Below are 25,269 nucleotides of genomic sequence, written 5' to 3' on the forward strand. Positions count from 1 at the left end.
TCCTCATTGACTTACATTGTAGCTAAAACAGCTCTAAAAGTCACTCTTTTAGTACGTAAACAAACACAAACAATGTTGATTCAGACAATATAGAGCATCACCAAAACTCATGTGGTTTTATTTTTTCATCAAAATGTTATCTTCCTGTTGATTTGTCCATTTTATTGGGAAGAAAACCCGGACTGGATCCGTGGATCCGGATCCAGATCTTCAAATAGTAAAATCAACAGGAATCTAACATTTTTATGAAAAAATAAAACCACATGAGTTTTGGTGATGCTCTATATTGTCTGAATCAACTTTGTTTGTGTTTGTTTACGTACCAAAAGAGTGACTTTGAGAGCTGTTTTAGCTACAATGTAAGTCAATGAGGAGCATATTTTGAATTATCAATTTCTAATCACTGGAGCAGTATTTTTTTATTTCTTGTCCACATTTGGAGTTGCATCATGGCAAAGTAACTACACAACCCAAACCTCAAAAAAAGTGGTCTTACCCTTTAAGTAAAACATGTGAGTACTGTTTCCGCCACTGCTGTAATGCTGCTAGTGGTGTCTTTATCTCTGTTATGTTGTGACTGTTCCGTGCTTTCCTTAGAGGACCACAATGGAAATATATAGCCTCGGGTGTTTCATTGTGTTTTTATTCCTCTGTGATAGTGTGTCTGCTGTGCTATTATGTGTGGAAGTTGTGCTGATGTGCTCTTTCCTTTTTTATCACCAAATGCATTCATCCACTGATTGATTCATTGATTCATTGAAGACGGGTTGGAAAGAGGTGAAGTATAAGTGGTCCTTAAATCAATTGTTAGTCAGTCTAGTGGTTTTCAACCGTTTTCATAGTAATGTCCATCAGTTATTCGCCATGTGAGCCACGGACCGCAATTGGTTGAGATTTTGCCTCTCAGACCCAAGACTAAGAATAATGATGTTGTTTTGTCATTGAGAGAATATTCCATGCCGTTTTGATGTGGTACCATAGGAGAGATAACAGGCCAACGTTGATTAAAAAGAAATAACAATTCTTCTACATTCTCTAATCGTGTAGACTTAACTAATGCAGATGTTTAACACAAATGTAACTCTTGAGAGCGTGAAATGAAACCGTTCCATTGGGTTTCATTTTACACTCTATAAGGGTCCGCCTCAAGGACCACTGGTTGAGAAGCACTGAATGAGCTACAAGCTCATAGCACGGCACCGAATGCCGCGCTATATGCGCTGTAACTCCAATCTTTGCTTCTGGTGGTGGTCCCTGGAACAAAATATTTTGAGACGGGGGTCTGCGGCCAAATACGTCTTATTTTGGGGGTCCTTGACATGAACAACTTTGAGAACCACTTACATAGAAACATACAGTAGGAGTTTCCGAAAACTGTCGTGATTTAGAAGACATTTTTGTAGACCTGAGTCTTATTAATGGATTAACTGTATAGCGTCCCTAAACACTTCCACGGTGTTTCCCGTGCGACAGGGTGGTAGCCTGGATGGCGTTGACGGTAGCGTTGGCGTTGGCGGCGGCGGTGAGGTCGGCGACAGGGACGCCGGCCGCGCCGGCGTGCTGTCACACGCCAGGAGGTCGTTCACGGTGGTCTTCAAGAAGAGAGCGGGACAGGAGAGACTGAAGCTGCTGCTGCTCATCACCTGCACCTTCCTCAACCATGTGGTGATCACAGGTGAGAAGGACGCGCGCACGCACACACACACACATACACACAGCGCTACATAGCATAGCGTTGCTATTAGCGGGGAGAATTTGTACTTACGTAGCTTATGTCCAAAACTGTTCCTTTTAGTAATGGAATTACTTTAGCCAATCAATCTACAATCTCAAAACGCGTCGCGGGCTTGTGGATTGGCTTGTAACATCGGCTGTTTTCACTACTTTAGGGGCAACACTCTTGTATAATGAAGTACTGTACTGTAGGAGTAGGACATTTAAAAGTTACGGAAAAAACAACATCATACAAGATCCGAGATTTCTGCCTGACACAAACGATAGGCTGATGGGCTGGAGGAAGGATTATGTGCGGGACTTAATTTGCACACGGTTGCGAGGGGACTTAAATTAATCGAGTGTAGATCTTTAAAAATATATATTTTTAATTTCATGAGAGAAATCCTCTAGCTCTTGATTACCCACTACTCCTGTGCTAATGAGGTGCTATAAACATTGCTGTCGTAACATAGAGCAGTGGTTCCCAAAGTGGGGTCCAGGGACCCCCAGGGGTCCTTGGCGGGGTTCCAGGGGGTCCCCAGCTCAATGATAGACCGGCTCCATGTTTCCTTGGACATTTTACGCAATAGTCTGTAAAAACAGTAAAAATACAATATATCTCCGACCTTGGCATTATCCTCGACAGCTCCTTTAAATTTCATAAACAGATCAGCTCCGTAGTCAAGACCAGCTTCTTCCAACTCCGTCTCCTGGCTAAAGTCAAACCATACCTCCCCCCAAAACAACTAGAAACTGCAATTCATGCTTTTATTTCCTCCAGGTTAGACTATTGCAACTCCCTATACATTGGTATCGAACAGTCTGCAATCGGACGACTGCAACTGGTCCAGAATGCTGCTGCTCGCCTTTTAACTGGCACTAAAAAGAGAGAACATATAACCCCCGTGCTGGCCTCCCTTCACTGGCTCCCGGTTTCTTTTAGAATTGATTTTAAAGTCCTTTTTATTTACTTTTAAATGTTTAAATGGGCTGGCCCCCGAATACCTCTCCGGGCTCGTAAAACCCTACAACCCGGCTATAGAGCTCTGCGCTCTGCGGATCAGTTACTGCTAGAGGGCCGAATAACAAAAAGAAAGCACTAGGGGCGCACGCTCTTTCGCGGCTGCAGCTCCCAGGCTCTGGAAGAGCCTGCCCCTTCACATTCGCTCTGCCCCATCCATTGGTGTTTTTAAGTCTCACCTTAAGACTCATCTTTTCTCCCTGGCTTTTAATCCCTCCTGAGTCCATTTTATGCTTTCACGCTTACATTTTTGTCATTTTTATTATTGTGTTTTCTCGTTTATATTCTGTGTTCTCCTGCCTGTTTCTCTGTTTTGCCACTGATGTACAGCACTTTGGTCAACCTTAGGTTGTTTTAAAACGTTGCTCTATAAATAAAGTTTGATTTGATTTGATTTGATTTGATAGTTAGGAACTATTTGTACACTCTCAGGACTCCATTTTCGTCACCGCTAAACCCCTTATCCCTAAACTTCTTTGCCTTTTTTACTATTTTGCTAAACATTTTTTAATAGTTAAAATGGCCAGTCTACAAGCTCACACCGTGTCAATGTAGATTGGCTAGTTGAACTATTCAAAAATGTTTTTCAAAATAGTAAAAAAAAAAAAATAATAATAAAAGGCAAAGAATTTAGGGATAAGGGGTTTAGCCGTGACGGAAATGGAGCCCTCAGAGTTAAATTAACTTTGATTTTACAACATACTGTACATTGGGGTCCCAGACATAGAAATGCCATTAAATAAATTAAATAAGGGGCCGTAGCCTAATTCAGGTCAAAAAAGGGAGAATCACTATAAAGAAATCAGAATAAAGAAATCTCCTCTTATGGGGGTCCTATTATTTTCAAATGAGGGTCCGCAGCCTAATGAGTATCATTTTGGGGGTCCTTGATATGGAAAAACGTACCACTGACATGGAGATGTCAGGGTATATACGGTATAGCAGCGATTCTCAAGCTGTGACAGATTGTGTTGCTTCTTGTGGTCGGGTAAAAACGAAAAACATCGGCGTACTTGTTCCATATCGTGTGTGTGTGGCTTCAAGTTAACTAACGGTGGTGTGATATCATAATGACGTACAGTCGTCTGAAGCAGTGTTCCACTCTGGATGATGTGAAGTGAAGAGGCTTGTTTATTTTTTCGTCGTGGAAACTTGTGTATACGTCCACAACTGACTGTTTCTGGAAAATTCACAAACATAACCAAAGGACCCAATAGTAATTATGTAAGGGTGGTTCAGTGGTTTCTGCATTCATGTCATGTCATGTCATGTCATGTCCTGTCATGCGTCATGTCATGCGTCATGTCATGTCATGTCATGCGTCATGTCATGCGTCATGTCATGTCATGTCATGCGTCATGTCATGCGTCATGTCATGTCATGTCATGTCATGTCATGTCATGTCATGTCACCGTCCGGGCCCAAAATGTTCATTTTTCAGGAAATTAAATATATACATTTTTCAGGAAATTAAGAAAACCTGGTTTTGAAAACAAAGCAATACTGCCTCATCAAAGTTGGTGTTGTGAGTTTATATATTGTCAATTACTTCCATGAGAAGGAGAGAGGTGGTGGAGTTAGTTGCTTTAGCAGACAGTTTGAGGGTCCAATGGAGTAAAGAGGTTTTGTCCCAAGCACTTTTTACTACTTTCCATTAGTTCAATATTTTCGATACAACACACAGACGTAAAGGGTGTTCAATAGCACTGATTTATAAAAAGATATATATATCAAAAACCTAAAAAAAATGAGTTAGGAGGTTTCCTCCCAGCAGCAACGATATGGTGTTTTGGTTTTCTGCATTCATATCATATCATATGGTGTTTTGGTTTTCTGCATTCATATCATATCATGGTGTTTTGGTTTTCTTCTAAACACCCTTGTGGGAACGACAATGTTCTTTCCAATTGACAAAGCACAGAAACAATCACCCAGTGTTTTGAATCCATCTTTCCCAAACGTTATACAGCCTACAATAAGTGTGTATGTGCGTGCGTGCGTGCGTGCGTGCGTGCGTGCGTGCGTGCGTGCGTGCGTGCGTGCGTGCTCCAAACATTATAAAGCCTGAAACAAGTGTGTGTGTGTGTATGTGCATTATGTGCGTGTGAATGTGTGCGTACGTGCGCATACTAAGCTTTTGAGGGTCAAATCTTGGGAGGACAATAAGTCCTTTTTGGGAGTTATATAGACTTAGTTTTCAGTGAGGAGAGAAAATTCTTCAGTTGGGTTCAGGGTTAGCGGCGTTACACATGATGTTGATGTCCTCGCAAGTATAGTAATCGATGTGTGTGTGTGTGTGTGTGTGCGCGTTTGTGTGTGTGTGTGTGTGTGTGTGTGTGTGTGTGTGCGTTCATTGCAGGTGAATCGACAGTCTCTCTGCTCTTCCTAACATATCCTCCCAGAGACTTCTCCACTGAACTCTATGGCATCTTCAACTCTGTCCGAATGGTAGTCTTGGTACGTGCACACGCACGCATGCACACACACACACACACACACACGCACGCACGCACACACGCACGCACGCACGCACACACACACACACACACACACACACACACACACACACACACACACACACACACACACACACACACACGCACACACACACACACACACACACACACACAATTGTCAGATCGGGCCAAATACATGTCATTGTGGGGGTCGTTGACATACTGTAAATGAAGTTACAGTATGCTGTACTACTGCACTGATACATTAATTAGGGTAGTGGTTTGGCTCATGAAGGTCGCACATGTACAGTATAAGTAACCTTTTTTTCATCCACGGCACCACCTGCATTAAATTGTTACTTTATAGCACCTTTTGTCATATTAGCGGCGCGTAAATATGTAAATCTTAAGCCCCAAAGATACAGTATATGTCACGAGGAAAACTGGACAGAAGGTGAAAACACACTGTACAGTACGTGACATGCTATGGACTTCAGAGTCTGTCCCTCGGTCAGCACCCCCAGGTTGTTCCAGTGAGCAGTGGTGGAGAAGGTTCTCCATTGTGTGTTTAGAAGTACTTTGTTACAAGTAAAAGTACGGAGTTGAGTAAAAGTACAAAAGTATCAGCATCAAAAGTACTCATATTGCAGAATGTCCCACTTCACAAGTTCGAAATGTGCACAAAGTCTATTGAAAATAGCAGATCTACAAGAGCACAATGCGTCGCAACGCAACCCTTGTAGATCGGCTATTTTCAAATGGCCGAAATGTATAGGGTTGAAGTGGTTACTGTATGTTTTCTGATCAAAATTAAAATCGCCAAAGTAACTAGTAGTAACTAAAGTTTTCATAATTGTAAAAGTAAAAGTACAAAATGTTGGCTCCGAGATGTAGTGGAGCAGAAGTAAAAGTACTGGAAATTGGAAATACTCAAGTAAAGTACAAATACCTCAACATTTTACTTAAGTACAGTACTTAAGTAAAAGCACTTAACTAAAAGTTACTTTCCACCACTGCCAGTGAGCTTTGCAGGCGTTTGTCGCATTCACTTTGGTCTTCTCCGTGTGTGTGTGTCTTAAATCACACAGGAGTCCAGCCCAGCAGGCTGGTGGGAATAAACCTTGAGAACCCAGCCTTGACGCGATGCAAAGATTGATGCAAAGATTGATTCGTTCTTTTTTACAGATAAGGCCAGCGTTTTGGACAGCAATAAGCTGCCTTCGTCACGACCAAGGCCTCCTACATTAATAACTAATCGAGTTTGCATATAGACATGAAGATATTAGTAATGCATAACCAGCTATATATCCTTATATAACATGGGTTCCATCTGCTTAACCACATTAAACCTAAAATGTAGTGGAGTAGAAGTAAAAGTACTGAAACGTTGACATACGTTGACATAAAAGTGCCTCACAATGTAATTATAGTTAGTTAGACCACTGTAGTGTATATGGTAAAACAGCTGTGTTGTTTGTGTTTAAAGCAGAATTCCATGCTAGAATTAAGGCTTTCTTACCTTTATTTGTAGCTCCAGGGGGGGCAAGGGTGGAGGCTTAGCCCCCCCCCCCCCCCCTAAGACCCCTCCAAACAAGCCAAATTGACTGACTTCTATGTAAACCAAGATTCATTAGCCCACCTCTAAATAGCCAGCCCCTAGATAGCAGCCCCAGTCACAATTTTCTGGAGCCGTTGCTGCCACCAAAGAGGTCCAGGTGTTATTCTGTGTTATTGGCTATTTCCTCTAATATAAGCACTCCATAGAAATAAGTAGTAAAGTGTTGGGATACTATTTACATTATGAAGAGAGGATATATCAAAAGAAAAAGATTTTTGAGCTATGGAAATAAGCGAATTAGCACAACGCATTCAATTCAATGCAATTCAATTCAATTCATTGAGGACTTATATTAGGGGAAATAGCCTATAATGCGCTTTTGCACAAAATAACACCTGGACCTCTTTGGTGGGGACGTAACAACTACAAATAAAGTTAAGAAAGCCTTCTAGCATGGAATTCTCCTTTAACGTGGAGTCGAGCTGATACCATTCATGTTCAGTGGAAGGGAAACAAATGAACAAAATAGATGGCATTCGATCCCTGGGTCTTCCTCACGCTGTTGAGTGGGAGTATAGCTATAACATGTAATGTCTACCCAGACACCCATGAAGCCCCTCGCCGTATCAAACACATTATTTACACTGTTACACATGTAATGTCTACCCAGACCCCCATGAAGCCCCCCTCGCCTTATCAAACACATTATTTACACTGTTACACTGTGTGTATAATGTCTACCCAGACCCCCGTGCAGCCTTGCCTTATCAAACACATTATTTTCACTGTTAAAGTGCTTTTTTTTTGTGGCTTTCACCTTTCACCTTATATTTTTTGATGGAGGGCCAGACAGTATAGGCTGACAGGAGATGGGGGGTTGGGGGGGGGGGGGGTGACATGCGACGAATTAGACCGTTCCTCACCCAGGAATCAGCCCAGCTCCTAATCCAGACAACAGTTTTGTCAAAACTCTCCCCCCTGCTCCGCTCCCTCCACTGGCTCCCGGTCGCTGCCCGCACAGAATACAAAACTCTGATGCTGGCATTCAAGGCAACCAAAGGTATGGCTCCCCCATATCGTGCAAGTATATGATTGAACCCTACAAACCCTCCCGCGCACTCAGATCAGCCAACGCAGGGAAGCTGGAAGTACCCTCACTAAAAACGCCGGGACAACACTCCACACGTCCCAAACTCTTCTCCCTTCTAGCCTGGTTAATAAACCAGACTAATATCGCACGGATCCGCGGGATATTAGTCTGGGGAGGCTCAGCTTGGATTTCATTTCCAGGGAAACATTTTCTCTTTGACGCAATTGGTCAGAGCTACTGACAGTCAAAGGTCTCAAGCATTGAACGTCACTGTACCAAAGCCCGCCCATATTGCATACCGTGTCCCTATTGGGCGCACACATTCTCGTGTGTAGGAAATGGGCGTAAAATTGAGCCTCTCCAGACCGAAATCCACCGGTAGGCAATTTTTTTTGCCAACGGCTGATTCGGTCTGGTTTATTAACCAGGCTATCTCCCTTCTGGCTCCAAAACTGTGGAATGCACTTCCCATTGCAGTCAGAACTGCAGCATCACTCCCAATCTTCCGCCGTAGTCTGAAAACCCACCTTTTTAGACTCCATCATGGCCCATAGCACTTACCCTATACCCCCTTAGATAGCATTTCTGTAGACTTAAATAGCATCTGATACAGACTTATAGCATGTTATGTAGACGGCACTATAATTGCATTGTATATATTCATAGCACGCCATAGTACATATGTATAGCATAGTAGTATATATATATAGTTATATGTATAGTCTCATAATATAGATATTCCACTGTTACTTTCTTAGCTTACGCATGTTTTATGATAAATGCTTTTGTGATGTATTCCCATGCTTTTGTTCTTGATTATTGTAAGTCGCTCTGGATTAAGAGCGTCTGCTAAATGCCTAAATTGTAAATTGTATGCAGTAAAGGCCGTCGGGATCGGGAGTCGAACCCACGGCACACTGCCAGACTGGATTACCAGCCGAGGTGCCTGGACCGCTGAGCCACGGCCCCAGGCCATTATTTACACTGTTACACGTGCGTGAGCGCGGGTGGAAGGGACATTCTTTCCGTTGCGTGGTTACAGGACCGCGGACAGAACTGACCTGATTCCCTGGACATTATTTCCACACGGTGTGAAAAGGGCTTTATTGACCTACAGTCCTATACACATAACGTTAACCCATTCGATCCAGGAAAGCCTCTGCGTCATTTTACATTTTAGCTGTGTTTACATATAGTGTGAGTGTGTGTATCACGATTTTGTAAAAAGGAAAGTGTGGCATGTGGCAAGTAACACGCTATGTTCCTGGTGGAATCCATGAAAATGTGTGCAAATCTTTGACTATGCAGTACATACTGTATGTGTGTGTGTGTGTGTGTGTGTGTGTGTGTGTGCATGTGTGTGTGTGCGTGCGTGCGTGCGTGCGTGCGTGCGTGCGTGCGTGCGTGCGTGCGTGCGTGCGTGCGTGCGTGCGTGCGTGCGTGCGTGCGTGCGTACGTTTGTGTATACGAGCGTCATAGTGCAACAATCGATTGACAGGAGCGCTATAGAATAGCGGCTGTTTGCGCACACACACACACACACACACACACACACACACACACACACACACACACACACAGAGAAGTTTAATTAAGGCTCGATAAAGGGCCGTTTGACATAGAAAAAAGAATAGGTTGAAAAGGAGAGAAAGACCCAAATATAAAAAAAGCAAAGAGGGAGCTAGGGAGAGGAGATAGAGAGAGTGATAGAAGTGCTGAAACTAACTAGTTTTTTTAATTAGAGAGGAGGGCGTGAGCTAGACGTATGGATGGATGGACGGGGAGGGCAGGGAGATAGAGGGGCCGATAACGACGGGACTTGTTTTTCATCAACACTGCCATGAATAATGCATTGTTGTCGCCGTCGCTCCCAGACCCCGTATCTCCATTTTAACCCGTTCTGACCTGAGATCAGATTCATTACGAGGTTTCCACTGGACGCACACACACTGGTCTGATGAACCCATTCTGACCTGAGATCAGATTCTAAAAAAATGTCAGTCGTTCTTTTCAAAGAAGAAAAATAGCAGACCTACAAGCTCTTAGCGCGCCACTCGGTGGCGCGCTATGAGCTTGTAGATCTGCTATTTTTCAATAGGTAAAGCATGACGTGATGCCGACACCAAAATGGGTTCCCGTTCAGAATGGGTTAAGCTGTTTTTGCGCTGCGATCCGTCGCGTGACACGAGAGGAGGGTAGCTGGTATGTGGTCGCTGTCGGGGCAGAAACCTCTTACCTCTGTATTCTAACTAAACGTTTTGCGTTACGTACTTGATCATACTACAGCGTCACACAACAGCATCGAAAGTAGCATATCTTGCGACCTTTTAGATCTGCTATACTTTTTGATCAGCTATGTTTGAATTTGAATCCTGGCCCCTCTGACGGTTAGCTCAACCGTCTGGGCACCTATAGGCTATACCCATGTGATTTGTGATTTTTTTTTTTTTTTTTCTTCTGTTATTGTTGTGATTTTGTGTATTATTGACAATGTCTTTTTATTCTATTGTGTGCCTCCTTGCTATGTCTTTATATTATGTCTCTCTGTAGAAGCACTTTGTGACTTGTTCTTAAAAGGTGCTATACAAATAAAGCTTTATTATTATTATAGGCTGCCAAACCAGCCGGACGGTGGCGTGCCGCGGGTTCGACTCCCGAGCCCGTCGGGCTGGGGAGCCTTTGCCTCTCTTTCCCCCTGTCCTATCTGTCTATACCGTCACGATAGTGATGTAGACATATAGAGACAATAGAGGCATTAAAAAGCCCCACAAAACAAATCTTTAGAATTTGAATCCTGATTCTGAAGCAGTTTTTGACGCAGCCTCGCGTAGCCAGACAACTATTCCACAATCTCCCGAATGCTATGTCTGGAACTATATACACGAATCCGAGTAATCCGTTTCCGCTTTTTCCATTTCCGTTCCGGAAAATATCTTTTAAAAGAACTGTTCTCGTGTAAAAGGGGTCTAATATTCAGGGCACAGAGAGAGAAGGGAAGAAAGAAATCACACTTGTGTGAACTGAGTGGTGCAACTCCACTGCTGTTCCTTGAAGTGGTTGCACCACTCAAAAATAGATGAAGATCGAAATTACGGAAATACGTATAGTGAGTTAAAAACACTACAAAGACTATACTTTTTTTTTTTTGCACAATTATATTTTACACAATGTGTTCCCAATCCCAAGTATATGATCTCTGTCAGGATAAAACATAATAATAATATAATAATAATAATAATAATAATTCAAAGTAGCAGATCTACAAGCTCAAAAAGCTTCGATTTGTGCAGCGTTTCGAGCTTGTAGATCTGCTACTGTGGACACTTTTCTGTGACACTGTAGAATATGATCAAGCATCGGGCATTCATTTACGAAGGAAAAGAAAAACACACCAAAAGTTAGAATTATGGAGATGCCCGACACACAGTGACGACATTTCTTCAATACAAATGACATGTCAATGACACCTTTTAAATGTACCACACGCAGTACGTTTAACCCATTTTAGGCCGGGAACCCCTTTTGGTGTTAGCATCATGTTATGCTTTACCTATTGAAAAATATATATATTTCAGAAAACTGTCGTGATTTAGATGTCAGGCGTCAGGTCTAAATGGGTTAAAGGAGAATTCCATACTAAAAGGCTTTCTTATACCTTTCTTTGTAGTTGTTACGTCCCCACCAAAGAGGTCCAGGTGTTATTTTGTGCAAAAGCTCCTTATTGGCTATTTCCCCTACCATAAGCCCTAAATGAATTGCATTGAATTGAATGGGAATTGAATGGGGCTATGGGGTGTTGTGCTAATTCACTTATTTCCATCGCTCAAAATTATAATTTCTTTGTATATATCCTCTCTTCATAATGTAAATAATATCCCAAGCGGCACACTTTACTACTTCTTTCGATGGAAATAAGCGAATTAGCATAACACCCCATAGCCCCATTCAATTCCCATTCAATGCAATGCAATTCATTGAGGGCTTATGGTAGCCAATAAGGAGTTTTTGCACAAAAAAACACCTGGACCTCTTTGGTGGGGACGTAACAACTACAAAGAAAGGTAAGAAAGATAAGAAAGCATTCTAGCATGGAATTCTCCTTTAAAGGACAACTTTAGTTTTTTTCAACCAAGGTTCATGTTTTAGGTTGTTATTAGAGAAAGTAAAAGATGAGTGTTAATTTTTTTTTTCATTTGCTGCTTTCTTTCGTTTTAGGGATTTTAGCTCTTTTTGACAGGGGGGCGGGGGCATTCGTGCATGGGGCTAAATATGTATTTCTTTACAAAATGTTATGGTGATTTATATTTTTATTATTTACTATAGTCCTAATAAACCCCAGGAAATTACATCTGACCACAGAAGATCACAGGATCTACTGAATGTGAAGGTAGCCTACTGGGGGAAGGCATACTGTGTGTATACGGTAGGCTCAATATTTCAGTTTGTCACATTCAGTAGATCCCGTGATCTTTTGTGGCCAAATGTAATTTCTTGGGGTCTAGTAGGACTATAGTAAATAATAAAAAAATAAATCACCATACAATTCTGTAAAAAAATACATATTTAGCCCCATGCTCGAATGCCCCCGCCCCCCTGTCAAAAACAGCTAAAATCCCTAAAACGAAAGAAAGCAGAAAATGAAAGAAAATTTACATTCACCTTTTAGTTTCTCTAATAACAACCTAAAACATGAACCTTGGTTGAAAAAAACTAAAGTTGTCCTTTAAGAAGGCATCATTGAGATGTCATTTGTCACCATGCAAGGATTCGGAGACAGAATTGATTCTGATCGAAAGCTGCAGGTTTTTTTTTTTTCCTTTTGTTTTTTGAAGTGCCTCCTCCTGCGCATCACATGTCTGCGTCAGCAGCATCTGCTGCGGCATGCTACGTGAAGCCTTTCCCCTCTCCTGTCTGTATATATAGGAGATGTTTTCACTTCCTTTCCTCCTGAAGGTTGTGCCATCTGGCGTCTGAACCAGGACTGATCTGTCTTTGGCTGCTCGGGCCTTTTAATTAGCGCTACGGGTTGCCGTTCGTTCCGCTCGTCTCTCTCTTTGAATTTTCTCCCTCGTTCCTCTGGCACGGATGTCTGGCACGGGAAGACAACCGTGGCTTCACGTTCTGTCAACGAAAACTTTTTCGTTTTTGTAAGATTGGCGACAAGCGATATAGAGCGGCTGTACTTTCAGCGATCTAGTAGAGTGAAAACATAGGGGTTTTTTTTAGGGGCTCTATAGCCCCTCCTATGTGTCCGCACGCTGGGCAAGACCTATGCCAGTGGCGTGCACAGATAGACACTAGGGGGTGCTAGAGCACCCCCTGCCCTTTTTAGCAATTTTGCTCTTAAAAAAAAAAAAACGAAAAAAAAACGTTTTTTTTATTTTTTCTTCTTAATTTGTACTGTGTGGACCATGCGGTGACATTGATCAAATCTTTATAAAAAAACGCTTCTACTATATTATTTAGTCCCCCACAATCTAAAGCTATGTTTCTACGTCAGTGGTTCTTCGATTAAAGAAAAATAGCAGACCTACAAGCTTGTAGATCTGCTATTTTTCAATAGCTAAAGCACCCAAATGGGTTCCCACCACAAAATGCGCTGCACAAGGTGCACCTGCCCCTCTAAATGTCTGTGCACGCCACTGACCTACGCTGTAGAGTGCATCGCTGAAATTTGTCCGGAAGTAGCAGGGTTTTGGCGGAAGTATATACCGCTCAAGGAAGTGACGTTGACGCAAATCTGTTTACGTTTTCCCTGAATGAAACAAGATTTGTGATTGGTCACAAACAATATCGTATCCGGGGGGGATATACTGTACATCTGACGGATGTTCCGGCCCGACACTATATACCGGCTATGCTGTCTCTGCCTTACATTGTGGCCAATTCTCTCTTCGCAGAGGAGTAAGGCTGGGACAGAGGCTATAGTGCGTCTGTGTGTAACTGTGAAGGGAAGGTGCTGATTTGATTGGCGTGAGCACGGAATGTGATGATGTATGATTATAGGAGCGCCCCTCACTTCACACAAGTGTGATTTGTGAGGGACGCTAGCCCCTCCTATATTCAGCTATTTAGTGTAGGTTTTCGTCTTATATTGTCCACTCTCGTCAGAGGTAAATACGTTCATGTGAAAAGGACCTATAATGAGTGCTGATATTTTATTTATTTCACGTATTTGTATCTACGAGCCTCAGCCTTGCACCTAGAATGACTTTGTTCTAACCTGGAGTGCTGGCAGTACAGTCTTTCTCAGTAGATTTCCGTCCTACTCAAACATTAATTTCCCATTGACAATGAATGGAGAATTTACATCATAGTGTCTGAGCAAATCGGCTATTTTTGTCCTACACAAAGGACACAATTCCCATTGACAAAATAAATTGACACTTTTACGTCATAGTATCTGAGCAAATAGACATGTTACGTCATGATGATAAGAGCACCCCTCACTTCACACGGGTGTGATTTTTTTCAGGTCATTATCTCCACCAGGCCTAGTGGCCGAAGATTAAGGGCCCTTTATGCCTTAAAATAGCAAGGTAAAGGTCAAAATAGTGAATAATGCCTAAAAGGTGTATGAATAAGGCATAAGGCAAGATAGGGCCTTGAGTATGTTTTCACCAGCTCTGTCCATCCATGTGTCCATCCATCTGTTTCATTGCTTTCTCTGTTTCATCAGCCAGTGTGACATTTCTTCTCAATTATTTGAGGAAAAAACGGTAGTCAAAAGGTCATAGGATCTGTCACACACGTTACCGCAGTGAAATTTGTTCTCCGCATTTGACCCATCTCTTGGTGAGCTGCATGCAGCCGTACCGCGCTCGGGAATCGAATTAGTTACATTTTCGCTAGAAACGGACTGTATGACTGACTGACTGTCGCAAACAATACAGAGACACCTCCCCGGCAATAACGCTGAGACACCTTTGTTCATTTTTGGACCACAATGCTTATATGAAACGTTTTTAAGATGACCCTATGTTATTCTCCGTAGAGAAATTATACTCCCGTGAACCAGGGGAATCGAGGGGATGAGCGAGTGAAGTCAGGACTTTTGAGTGGCCGCGGCGCTGTCGCTTCGTATACGTGCAGTATTCGCACTGCGAGTAGGGCAACAAAATGTGCCAACAAGTGCCAAGCCGACCCTCGTATAACAATTTTCTCCGCGGCTCCGCCGCATAATAGTGAGCACCTCTGCAAACGGCGAAAGTATAGCCAATTTGCATAAGGAAACACAGCGCTCTCGTCGGGAGGGGGGGGGGGCAGCACAAATATGTGACTACTGTACATTCGACTGAGGGACTGCCATTGGATTTTTTTTTGAATTTCCGTTTTGTCATGTTTTATGAAAGCAGGGAATCATATAGCTTCAAATTGACATATTGGTTGTTCAGTTTGACCCACCGGTTTTGGAGATATGGCTCTTTGGAGAAACAGCGAGTTGAGAAAACAGGCTTGAAAGGTTCACTTCTGTGGTCTCTATAGCTAAGCATTTATTTCATATTTACATTTCACGATTTCTCATGCTCTAGTATGTGAAGAGTTTGCCTGTGCTATTAACTCATAAAAAAATAACAAAAATTGCACGATGGCAATTCTGGTCACATATGACGAGTAGGGCAACCAAATGGTCAGCAACGTACCTGAGTGGGATCTGAATGGAATGAAAGCTCTGTTTGCAAAACGCAAACCCGCGGAGAATAATACAAGCAGACTGGAGTCGAGGCCGGGCCTCATGGTTGACGCCATTCACGATGATTCAGTCCATTGAATTCCAGTTCCGTCCTTTCCGTTTTACCACCACCACCATCCTAACAAATCATCTCTGTCGGGTGGAAACCTCATAATTATGTCCAAAAGCTGTTACTGTTCAGGATTCACATTCAGAAGCATCAAAAGTATAGCAGATCTACAAGCTCAAAACGCGCCGCTTTTTGAGCTTGTAGATCTGCTAACTGTTGATGCTTTTGTGTGACGGCATAGTGTGATCAGGTACGACAAAGATTTACGAAAAAACACAAAAAGTGTAAATATGGAGATAAGAGGTTTCTGCCCGACAAGGACGAATGACTGATGAAAAGAAATGCATATAGTAGTTCCTTCTTCCGGTCCGCTTCATTCCATGATTTCCTTTCAGAGTGTTCTTCAAACGTGTGTGCGCGTGTGTGCATGTGTGTGTTTGTCGGAATATTCCACACACACACACACACACACACACACACACACACACACACACACACACACACACACACACACACACACACACACACACACACACACACACACACACACACACACACACACACACGCGCGCACACAAAGACACACTCGTCGATACATAACCGGCCTCATAATAAGCTCAAGGTCTGCATATGACTTATTGGGGAAATAAATATATATCCTTTATGATTAAATCTGATTCTCAACCTTTTGAATTCCAAGGACCTCTACTCCAGGTGGATCATATTATGCATCAGTAAGCTGTGGAGCCCGGGCTCACTGGAGGGACTCTGAGGATACTGCAAGCGGCCTCCCCCGAAGAACTGACTCTAAACACTTGACATTTTAATGACAACACAAAGGTCCTGATTCTTCAAAAACGAAATGCGCCAGAGTGTAACGGTGACGGAAACAGATATCGTATTTATCCGTCCGATCAAGCTACGTTGAGATGACGTGTTATTCAGAGAGTGGTGTGTACCACAGGTGCGCTGGCGTATCGCAGGTGTATGTCATACTGAAAGCAGCGGGTGCAAAGTGATCGGAAAAGCAACCGACAACCTCATCTGCATTGATCCACGCCCCATATCGACCATAAAAGGCTTCAAGCATGACTCAGCAGACAGCAGTTTGTCTGAGATCACAGCCGCGGTCACTGCTATATCCAAGCTTACAACAGTGCGTGCTCCGCTGAAGCAATATAATTATAATTTATTTAATTAAGTTCGGGACCAAGGCGGGTGCTCACTCACACCTTTGCAGAGGTAAAACATATCCGATATTTTTGTCAATGCAAAAGTCGTCTTTTCAGAGAGAGCGAGAGAGAGAGAGAGACGAGAGAGGGAGGGGGGCTGCATGGGCCCTCGACACTGTTGCGCGATAAAGAACAGTAGCCCATACATTCATAAGTAAATATATTATAGGCCTGGGATCCTCTTGTCTGAAGAAATTATAATCCAGTGAGTTAAACTATTCTGTGTGTGGCATCCATGTGATCAATATCAATATACATTATTATAAATTCTGTCTGTCTGTCCGTCATGTTCACGAGTGGAGGCGAGCTGCATGGTTTAAAACTGATATGACTGGCCGACTTTCAAACACGCTGCATTCATTAGGCTATAAATGTGGTCTTCTATTTTTTATATAGGGCTAATTAGCCCTATTCATTTTCCAATGTGAATCGGATCGGCAGCACGCTGCTGTCTGCCCCCCGCCACACACACACACACACACACACACACACACACACACACACACACACACACACACACACACACACACACACACACACGCCTACTGCAGGCATTACTGTCTACACTAAACTATGTTGGATTCGTACAGTGCAGAATGCAGATAAGCCTATGTTCTTATTATAACTGTGAATTTGTTTTTTAACATGCAGCGCGAGTCCGCGAGATCCGATCTACAAGCTCACAACCGTTGCACTTCCGAGTAGAAGGCTGCCAGTGAGCTGCAGCCCCAATCGCGCATGATATAAATATCCTAATAAATAAATAGAAATGTGTCGTGCTTGCGGGGCAGTTTCTGTATGGGACTCTATAGGCTAACTTGCCTATAATGCATGCATTTAGGCATACAAGTGCACTCGGCTTTTATATATATATATATATATATATATATATATATATATATATATATATATATATATCGTTTTTTTATGTGCTGATCGACCAATATGTTGGGGACACATGCCTACATATTTTATCTGAGATTTGGGGACTATTTATTGATTCAGCATGAAGACTAAAGCCTTCTGAATAAATCTATATGCAAGTGTATGCTTCCGAAAATTTCTCCGCCACCTAAAGAGGTGGCGGAGGATTTAGCGGAATTTCCGACCAACCAAAGACAGCGTCAAGTTCACGGCCATTTCCATGAATTCCAAATTAATGTGGGAAATCCACGTAAATGCCTTTCCGCTAGCGTCACGTCAATATATAAGCGGAAGCGCGTTGAAGAATCAGGCCCAAAGAGTTTAAGGGGCGATTCACACTATATGGTCCCGGGTGCGCATGCACTCGGGACCACTTGGCAGATGTTGTGGTAGTGTGAATGATGCGTACCGTTCCCGGGAGCGGATCGCCCAACCGTCCCCGGGACCGCATGGGGGTGGCGGGTCTCTGGACCGTTGACGTGTATTCAGATACGGATCGTTCCAATGTGAATGCGTACCTAAAGAAGGAAGTGGACTGTTTTTTTAAAAGAACGTGACATAATCTCTAGTCGACGAGCCAAGCGTCAACAACCAAAAGAAACACACAGCCGCTGCACGACACGTAACACCAGCGCATTTCTCAACGCCGCCCGTCTCCTGTTGAATCTGCGTATACGCGCAGCACCGCAATACGCGCTGATCTTATTCTGCGGACTACACGTGGCTCTTGGGCTTTGCTTGGCATAGTTTCCAAAGTAAAACAAAAATAATAATAATAATGCTAAAGTAGAATCCATAGCAAACCAATATCAAACACGACACTGGAGCACAGAACTGACTGACACAGTGAATAGCAGGCATGGCTGACAGTGAAGTAGTATAACGGCAAAGAGGCAATGCAATGCAGTGTGTCTGGATTTATTGGAGACAATGTCGCAGAGTTGATGGTCAGTGTCCGGGCGCGCCAGCCATCAAGCACACCGCCATCTGGAGGATTAAAGTGTGTTATGCAAGTGTACCCGGGTGCGCTGTTGAATCTCGGGCAATGTGAATCATGGCCATCGGGGACCAGGCAACCATATTCGGAAACGGTTCCACTGAAACGGATTCAGTCCGTCTCAGTGTGAATCGCCTGTAAGTATATCTCGGGGTCTTGTTCGCGAGTACAATGAAACTTTTATGTATACACTCAGACATGAAGTTCTAAAAATCTAAAATCTACACTAATAGCTGAATATAGGAGGGGCTAGCGCCCCTCAAAAATCACACTTGTGTGAAGTGACATTCGTCACATTCCGTGCTCAGCCAATCAAATCGTCGCTATATGGGGTATACACACATTGCTCAGCCAATCAGATCATCGCTATACGGGGTACACACAAGCACACAAAGCTGGTCATAGGAGGGGCTCATATAGCGCCCCTCAAAAACACAGTTAGATATATGGAGATAAGAGGTTTCTGCCCCGACAGCGATCGACGGTATTTACAGAAGAAACATGAACAGTTTGAATACGGAGATACAAGGCTGCTCTGGCCATGATGGGTGGACGCTGTGGTCAGTGGTCAATGTACTGTTGATTATATATACATATAATGTCCCTGCACTCAATGAGATACGTACATGACCTCTGAGTACACGCACACACCGCAATGATCATCGTCATCATCCGCGTGTGCGTGCGTGTGTGCGGTGTGTGTGTGTGCCTGCTGACAAGTCTGAGTCCCTTCGGCTGCCGGAGCTTCAGTGAGAAGTCGCGCGCGCGCGCGCACACACACACACACACACACACACACACACACACACACACACACACACACACACACACACACACATAATTGATGCTAGCTGTGATGGTTGAAGGTTAATTCATTCTATTCTGTTGTCCAGAAAATGACGGGATTATTTATCAGCCACACTGGCGCTCTGTGTGTGCGTGCGTGCGTGCGTGCGTGCGTGCGTGCGTGCGTGCGTGCGTGCGTACGTGTGTACCTGTGTGCGTGTGCGCGTGCATGTGTCTCTTTGTAGGCATTCGGAAAGAAAAGGAAAGACGTGGGGAAAAACGATGTGTGCTTCGCGCGCGTGTGTGTGCGTGTGTGTGTCCGCACACATAACTCGCCTTTGAGGGTTGAAAGGTCGTAATGCTGTGAGTCTAAACGTGTGTGCGTGCGTGTGTGCGTGCGTGTGTGTACACATGTCCACCAGCCGTGATGATTTATGGTTGATGGTGTGACTCTGATAGCGACCTGCAGCCATAACGGCCTTTTCTATTGGATAATAACCACCACCTGCAGCCATTACGGCCTTTCTATTGGATAATAACTACCCCTGACGTGCCCTTGGGCAAGGCACTTAAACTCTATAAGCCTTCTAATCACTGGGTCCCTGTCGCCCTGCCTGCCTGTCTGTCTGTCGCCCTGCCTGTCTGTCTGTCTGTCTGTCTGTTGAACGAAAAAGTATGAAATAAGTGGTTCATCAGGCTAATTGATTTAGTCAAGTCACAAGTAAGCCATACATGGCCTTCTTGTGTACAAGGCGCAAGTTGGCGTCTCAAGAGAGAGAGTGCGGATTTCTAGTTTATACTTTGCCTATTGAAAAATGATACGCAAACTCTTACAAAACAAAATCACACCCATGTGAAGTGAGTGAGGGGCGCACTTGTCATCGTACGTCATCTCACGAGCAACTGAAGTTATGTGATTGGTTAGGCGATTTGCCCGTCTACATATATGACGTACACTTTCTCTTCATTGTCAGTGGCATTTAATGTTTGCGTTGCCACGAATCATGTCATATTTGGCGGACATTTGGACCTACTTTTTCCTTTCATTGTCAATGGCAAAATATGAGACGTGTGTGGACAAAAGCTGTATATCCCATTCTGACCGGGCACCCATTTTGGTGTTGGCATCATGTTATGCTTTATCTATTGAAAAATAGCAGATCTACAAGCTCATATCGCGCCACCGAGTGGCGCGATACGAGCTTGTAGGTCTGCTATTTTTGAAAAATCGAAGAACGACTGACATTTTTAGAATCTGATCTCGGGTCAGAATGGGTATCATCAGACCAGTGTGTGTCCAGTGGAAACCTCGTATGAATCTGATCTCAGGTCAGAATGGGATATATAGGAGGAAGAAAAAACCTCAAGTCTTTTTGCTTCTGGAGGTCCCTCCCTGCATGGCACAGAGTCCAGTTGAGATGGGGGTCCGCAGCAAAACACATAATGTAATGTTGGTGGTCCTTGACATGCAAAGAGATTGAGCACCACAAGGTTTTCGGTGCCTACTGGACCTGCATGTGTCCCATAATTCTATCTGCCTTCAACCCGTGGGAGTCGGGGTGGGGGGGGGGGGGGGTGGGGGAGTCGAGTTCAAGTTCCAGGTCCAGGCTTTATACTTTATGAGATCTTCAGACTGTTAGGAATGAAGCGCGTGTGTGCGTGCGTGCGTGCGTGCGTGCGTGCGTGCGTGCGTGCGTGCGTGCGTGCGTTTGCCTGGACCTCAGGAAAGAAAACACCCGAGGGGAGCAATTCCAAGATGGAACTAAAAATATATATATATACTACCGCCTCGTAAAAAAAAGAAAGAAATGCAGCTATTTACTCAAAGGAATCTCCCCGGAACGTCTTAGAAAAGTTATTCCCTGAAGTATAAGATGCGGGGGATGGGATCGGATGGCCCCCTGCAGGGACTCTTGCAGATTATGTCCATTACTGGCTTCATTGTGCTGCTGGGACCTGTGGAGCTCTGAAGATGTGGGTCCGGGACCAGGTTTTATCACCAACTGAATTATCCCATTCTGAACGGGAACCCATTTTGGTGTCGGCATCATGTTATGCTTTAGCTATTGAAAAATAGCAGATCTACAAGCTCGTAGCGCGCCACCGAGTGGCGCGCTACGAGCTTGTAGGTCTGCTATTTTTGAAAGATCAAAGAGCGACTGACATTTTTAGAAACTGATCTCAGGTCAGAATGGGTTCATCAGACCAGTGTGTGTCCAGTGGAAACCTCGTATGAATCTGATCTCAGGTCAGAATGGGTTATAGGCTATATTGTCACTGTCGGGGAGAGAAACCTCTCGTCTCCAATGTTCAGACTTTCTGTGTGGTTTTTTTCCCGTAAATTAACGCCGTATACTCGTTACACAAAAGCACCAAACGCAGAAGATCTTATACAAGCGACACATTGTGAGCTTGTCGATCTGATGCTTTTGCAGTTTTTGAATTTGAATCCTGAAAAGTAACCGTTTTGGGCATAAGGGGTTTTTTCTCCCCACCCGACAGATGATATTTATGTTCGTGAAACACGGCACTATATAGTCACCAGGATGACACTTTAAGTTTATATATCTGTTTAATATACTTGTTTTTGAAATACACCATGCAGATGCAAATGGCCGTGATGTAAATATAGGTTTTCAATGTAATGGGACCCATGCAGGGGTGTTTAGAGTACAGCCTACTGACTGAGTACAGTATTGCATCCCCGGGACCCCCGGAGGGTGACATGATTGCGTCCTTTCTCAATCTACTGAGATGTTCTGCATGCAATTGATGCGCACACTCTTCGTATACATCGTTGGCAGAAACCTCGTATCTCCATATTTTAAGCCATTTAGGCCTGACGTCGAAATTTAAAAAAAGATCTTCTAAATCCTGACAGTTTTCTGAAATATCTATTTTTTTACATCAGCGGTGCTCAATATTTCATGTCAAGGACCCCACAAATATGTGTATTTGGCCGCCGACCCCCATCTGGAAATATGTCGTTCCAGGGACCCCCCCCCCCTCAGAAGCAAAGATTTGAGTTATAAACGTTCGCTCTGAAAGAATAATATTCTAAGATTTGCGCCACATTTTCACGATTTTTCAAAAATAGCAGACCTACAAGCTCGTAGCTTGTAGATGTAGACAAATTGTCAAATTCTCATTCTTGTGTGTTTTCATATAAAAAATCCCACATCAATGAAAGACAATAAAAATGAAGCACACCAGTTTGATTCCCATAGCTTCATTCTCCAACACAGCTGGTTTTGATTAACCCATTCTGACCGGGCACCCATTTTGGTGTCAGCATCATGTTATGCTTTAGCTATTGAAAAATAGCAGATCTACAAGCTCATATCGCGCCACCGAGTGGCGTGATATGAGCTTGTAGGTCTGCTATTTTTTGAAAAATCGAAGAACGACTGACATTTTTAGAATCTGATCTCAGGTCAGAATGGGTTCATCAGGACCAGTGTGTGTCCGGCGGAAACCTCGTATGAATCTGATCTCAGGTCAGAATGGGTTCAAACGTAATCGTCACGCTGAAATATGTATACAGCACATCTCTCTGTCACTTTGTTTACAAACGTGAGAGGAAGTCACATACGTAAAACCCCATAGCCTGGAGGGATGCGACGCTCTGATTGGTTCAGAAACATAAGCGTTTCAAGCTGAAACTTCAAAACAAAATGCCCGCCTACTAAAGGTTAGATGAGGATGGAGTCATGAAAACACCAGAGGTCTTAGGTGCTATTTACACGAGGATGGTGTTCATAGAAAATGGCAAAGTCCCTTGCGTTCTCATTTTTTCGTACCCTTTACACGAGAACGCACACGTTATGCTATAATGTGCTATTATGCTATAATGTCGCTAGGTGGCGATAACGGGCTGCCAAATAGACAGGTCACCCACGTACAAGAAGAAGAACCCCTTCACGCAAGCCTGCGCAACACGGCTCCGTCTTTTTGGCAAATCTAGAACTTCCTGTTTGAGAGCTAGCAAATTTAAGACATCCGGTTGCTTTCAGAATAAAAGTGTCGTTAATTAAATAATGATTACATTACATTATTAGTATTATTATTACATTACAGCTATTGTAAAGACACACATTATGTTTCTGTGTAAAAATAAGTAATTAAATAACACAGAAACATAATGTGTGTCTTATAGCATCATTTAAATGCTTAATTTGTACTTTTAATGTGCAAATGAAACTTTTTTCAATACTCTAGAGGATACTCTTATTTTGAAGAGATGGTCTTAAATTTGCTAGCTTAGATTTGCCAAAAAACAGTGTAAGCGGCGCAACACTGCTCTGGGCTGACACTGACAGGCAAAAGCGCCACGGGATGGTATATATTTTATAATACATTAGGCTACATAAACGCTGCTGCTGCCGCCTATCACAAGGCTTTTTATTTACATCATGGTTTTACATTCACCATCGCTGATGAGCAGCACTTTGTAGGCGAGGAGGGAGGCTTGTTCAGGAACTCCATTATATCATAATTATATGGCTCTGCATCAATGTAATAAACATATGCGCTGTCAGCCAACGTGAGCCATGATGTCATAAGTTTTGCGGATTCACCGTTTTGCCTGTTTACACGGAGAAGGGATAAAACGCGTTCTCAAAGATTTCCACTCTGGAAGGTGGTTTCACTTTGTTGCGTTTTCACCTCATGAGAACACGGTTCTCGTCTAAACAACCACAGCAAACGGTACTTTATTTTGCCGTTTTCTATGAACACCATCCTCGTGTAAATAGCACCTTACTTTTATCATTCTAGAGGGAATTGTATCAGTTAAAAAATAACAAAGACCTTCTGACCGCGACTTGGTCATATTTATTACTATACAGCCTCACACAAAAGTAGCTAATCGTGACACGTTTTCAGCTTGTCGATACTGTATGTGACTGGGCCTGGCAGAATGGTCCTCAACTCGCCTAGAATGAAAAGGCAGAAAATGGCAAAATAAACTATTTTTTCTGGGTTTTTTTCTTCCATATTAACACAGTTCCAATGTTGAAGAAGGTTTTCATTCCAACAGATAGTTGATTTGGGGACATTAAATAAGTACGGTATAGATTTAAAGGTAAAAGTAGGCTTTTTTCCCTCTGAGATTTGCATACTGGTTTTCGATTGGTCTTTGGAATGTCTTTGTGTCAGTAGACCAATCACAGGCAGGCGGGGCGTTGCCATGCCTCAGCCATGCCTATATATGCTCGGACACAAACGGAATTCACGCCGCCCATTAGCGTGTTGTGTGTTTGTAAACACAGAATTCTTCAACATGGCTATAGTAACTGGGAAATGAGGGTTCTTTTTGCTGGGCCCAGTCACATATGAGGTTTCCACCCGACAGGGATGACATTATGGATTCCTTAAATTATCACATATTCGCCCACACTCCATTCTTCTTCTCTCTCTCTCTCTCTACACGTCATTCTCACACATTGACATTCTGACAGACATATTTTCTCTGCATACATGAAATTATGCAAAAGCGTACGCTCTGCATGTTTTGCACACACCGTATATGAAGCCATTAGGGGGAATGGAGGCTGCCTTGTCTGAAAGCATGTTCTGCGAGGTATGTATTTTAATGTGCGTCACACACAATGTGAGTCAGAGAGCGTGTCAGAAATGCTTTGTTAAGGTATGTATTTTAATGTGCGTCACACACAATGTGAGTCAGAGAGTGTCAGAAATGCTTTGTTAAGCTGGCTTTTCAGATACAGAAATGCTTTAACCCGTTC

At 43.3% G+C, this 25,269-nt stretch overlaps 1 protein-coding gene across 1 annotated transcript in view; it reads left to right on the forward strand.

The window, feature by feature from the left end:
• LOC310877785 (proton-coupled folate transporter) overlaps positions 1–25,269 on the forward strand; it is a gene marked incomplete at its 5' end in the record, with an annotated part of 170,275 nt that overhangs the window by 88,472 nt on the left and 56,534 nt on the right. Inside the window, 2 exons of the mRNA XM_083791733.1 lie at positions 1,474–1,675; positions 5,097–5,194. Of these exons, the coding sequence (XP_083647859.1) occupies positions 1,474–1,675; positions 5,097–5,194 (300 nt within the window). The remainder of the gene's footprint in view (positions 1–1,473; positions 1,676–5,096; positions 5,195–25,269) is intronic.

This window comes from Protomyctophum parallelum (assembly GCF_964188405.1).
Source record: "Protomyctophum parallelum genome assembly, chromosome: 20".
Taxonomy (NCBI): Eukaryota; Metazoa; Chordata; class Actinopteri; order Myctophiformes; family Myctophidae; genus Protomyctophum; species Protomyctophum parallelum.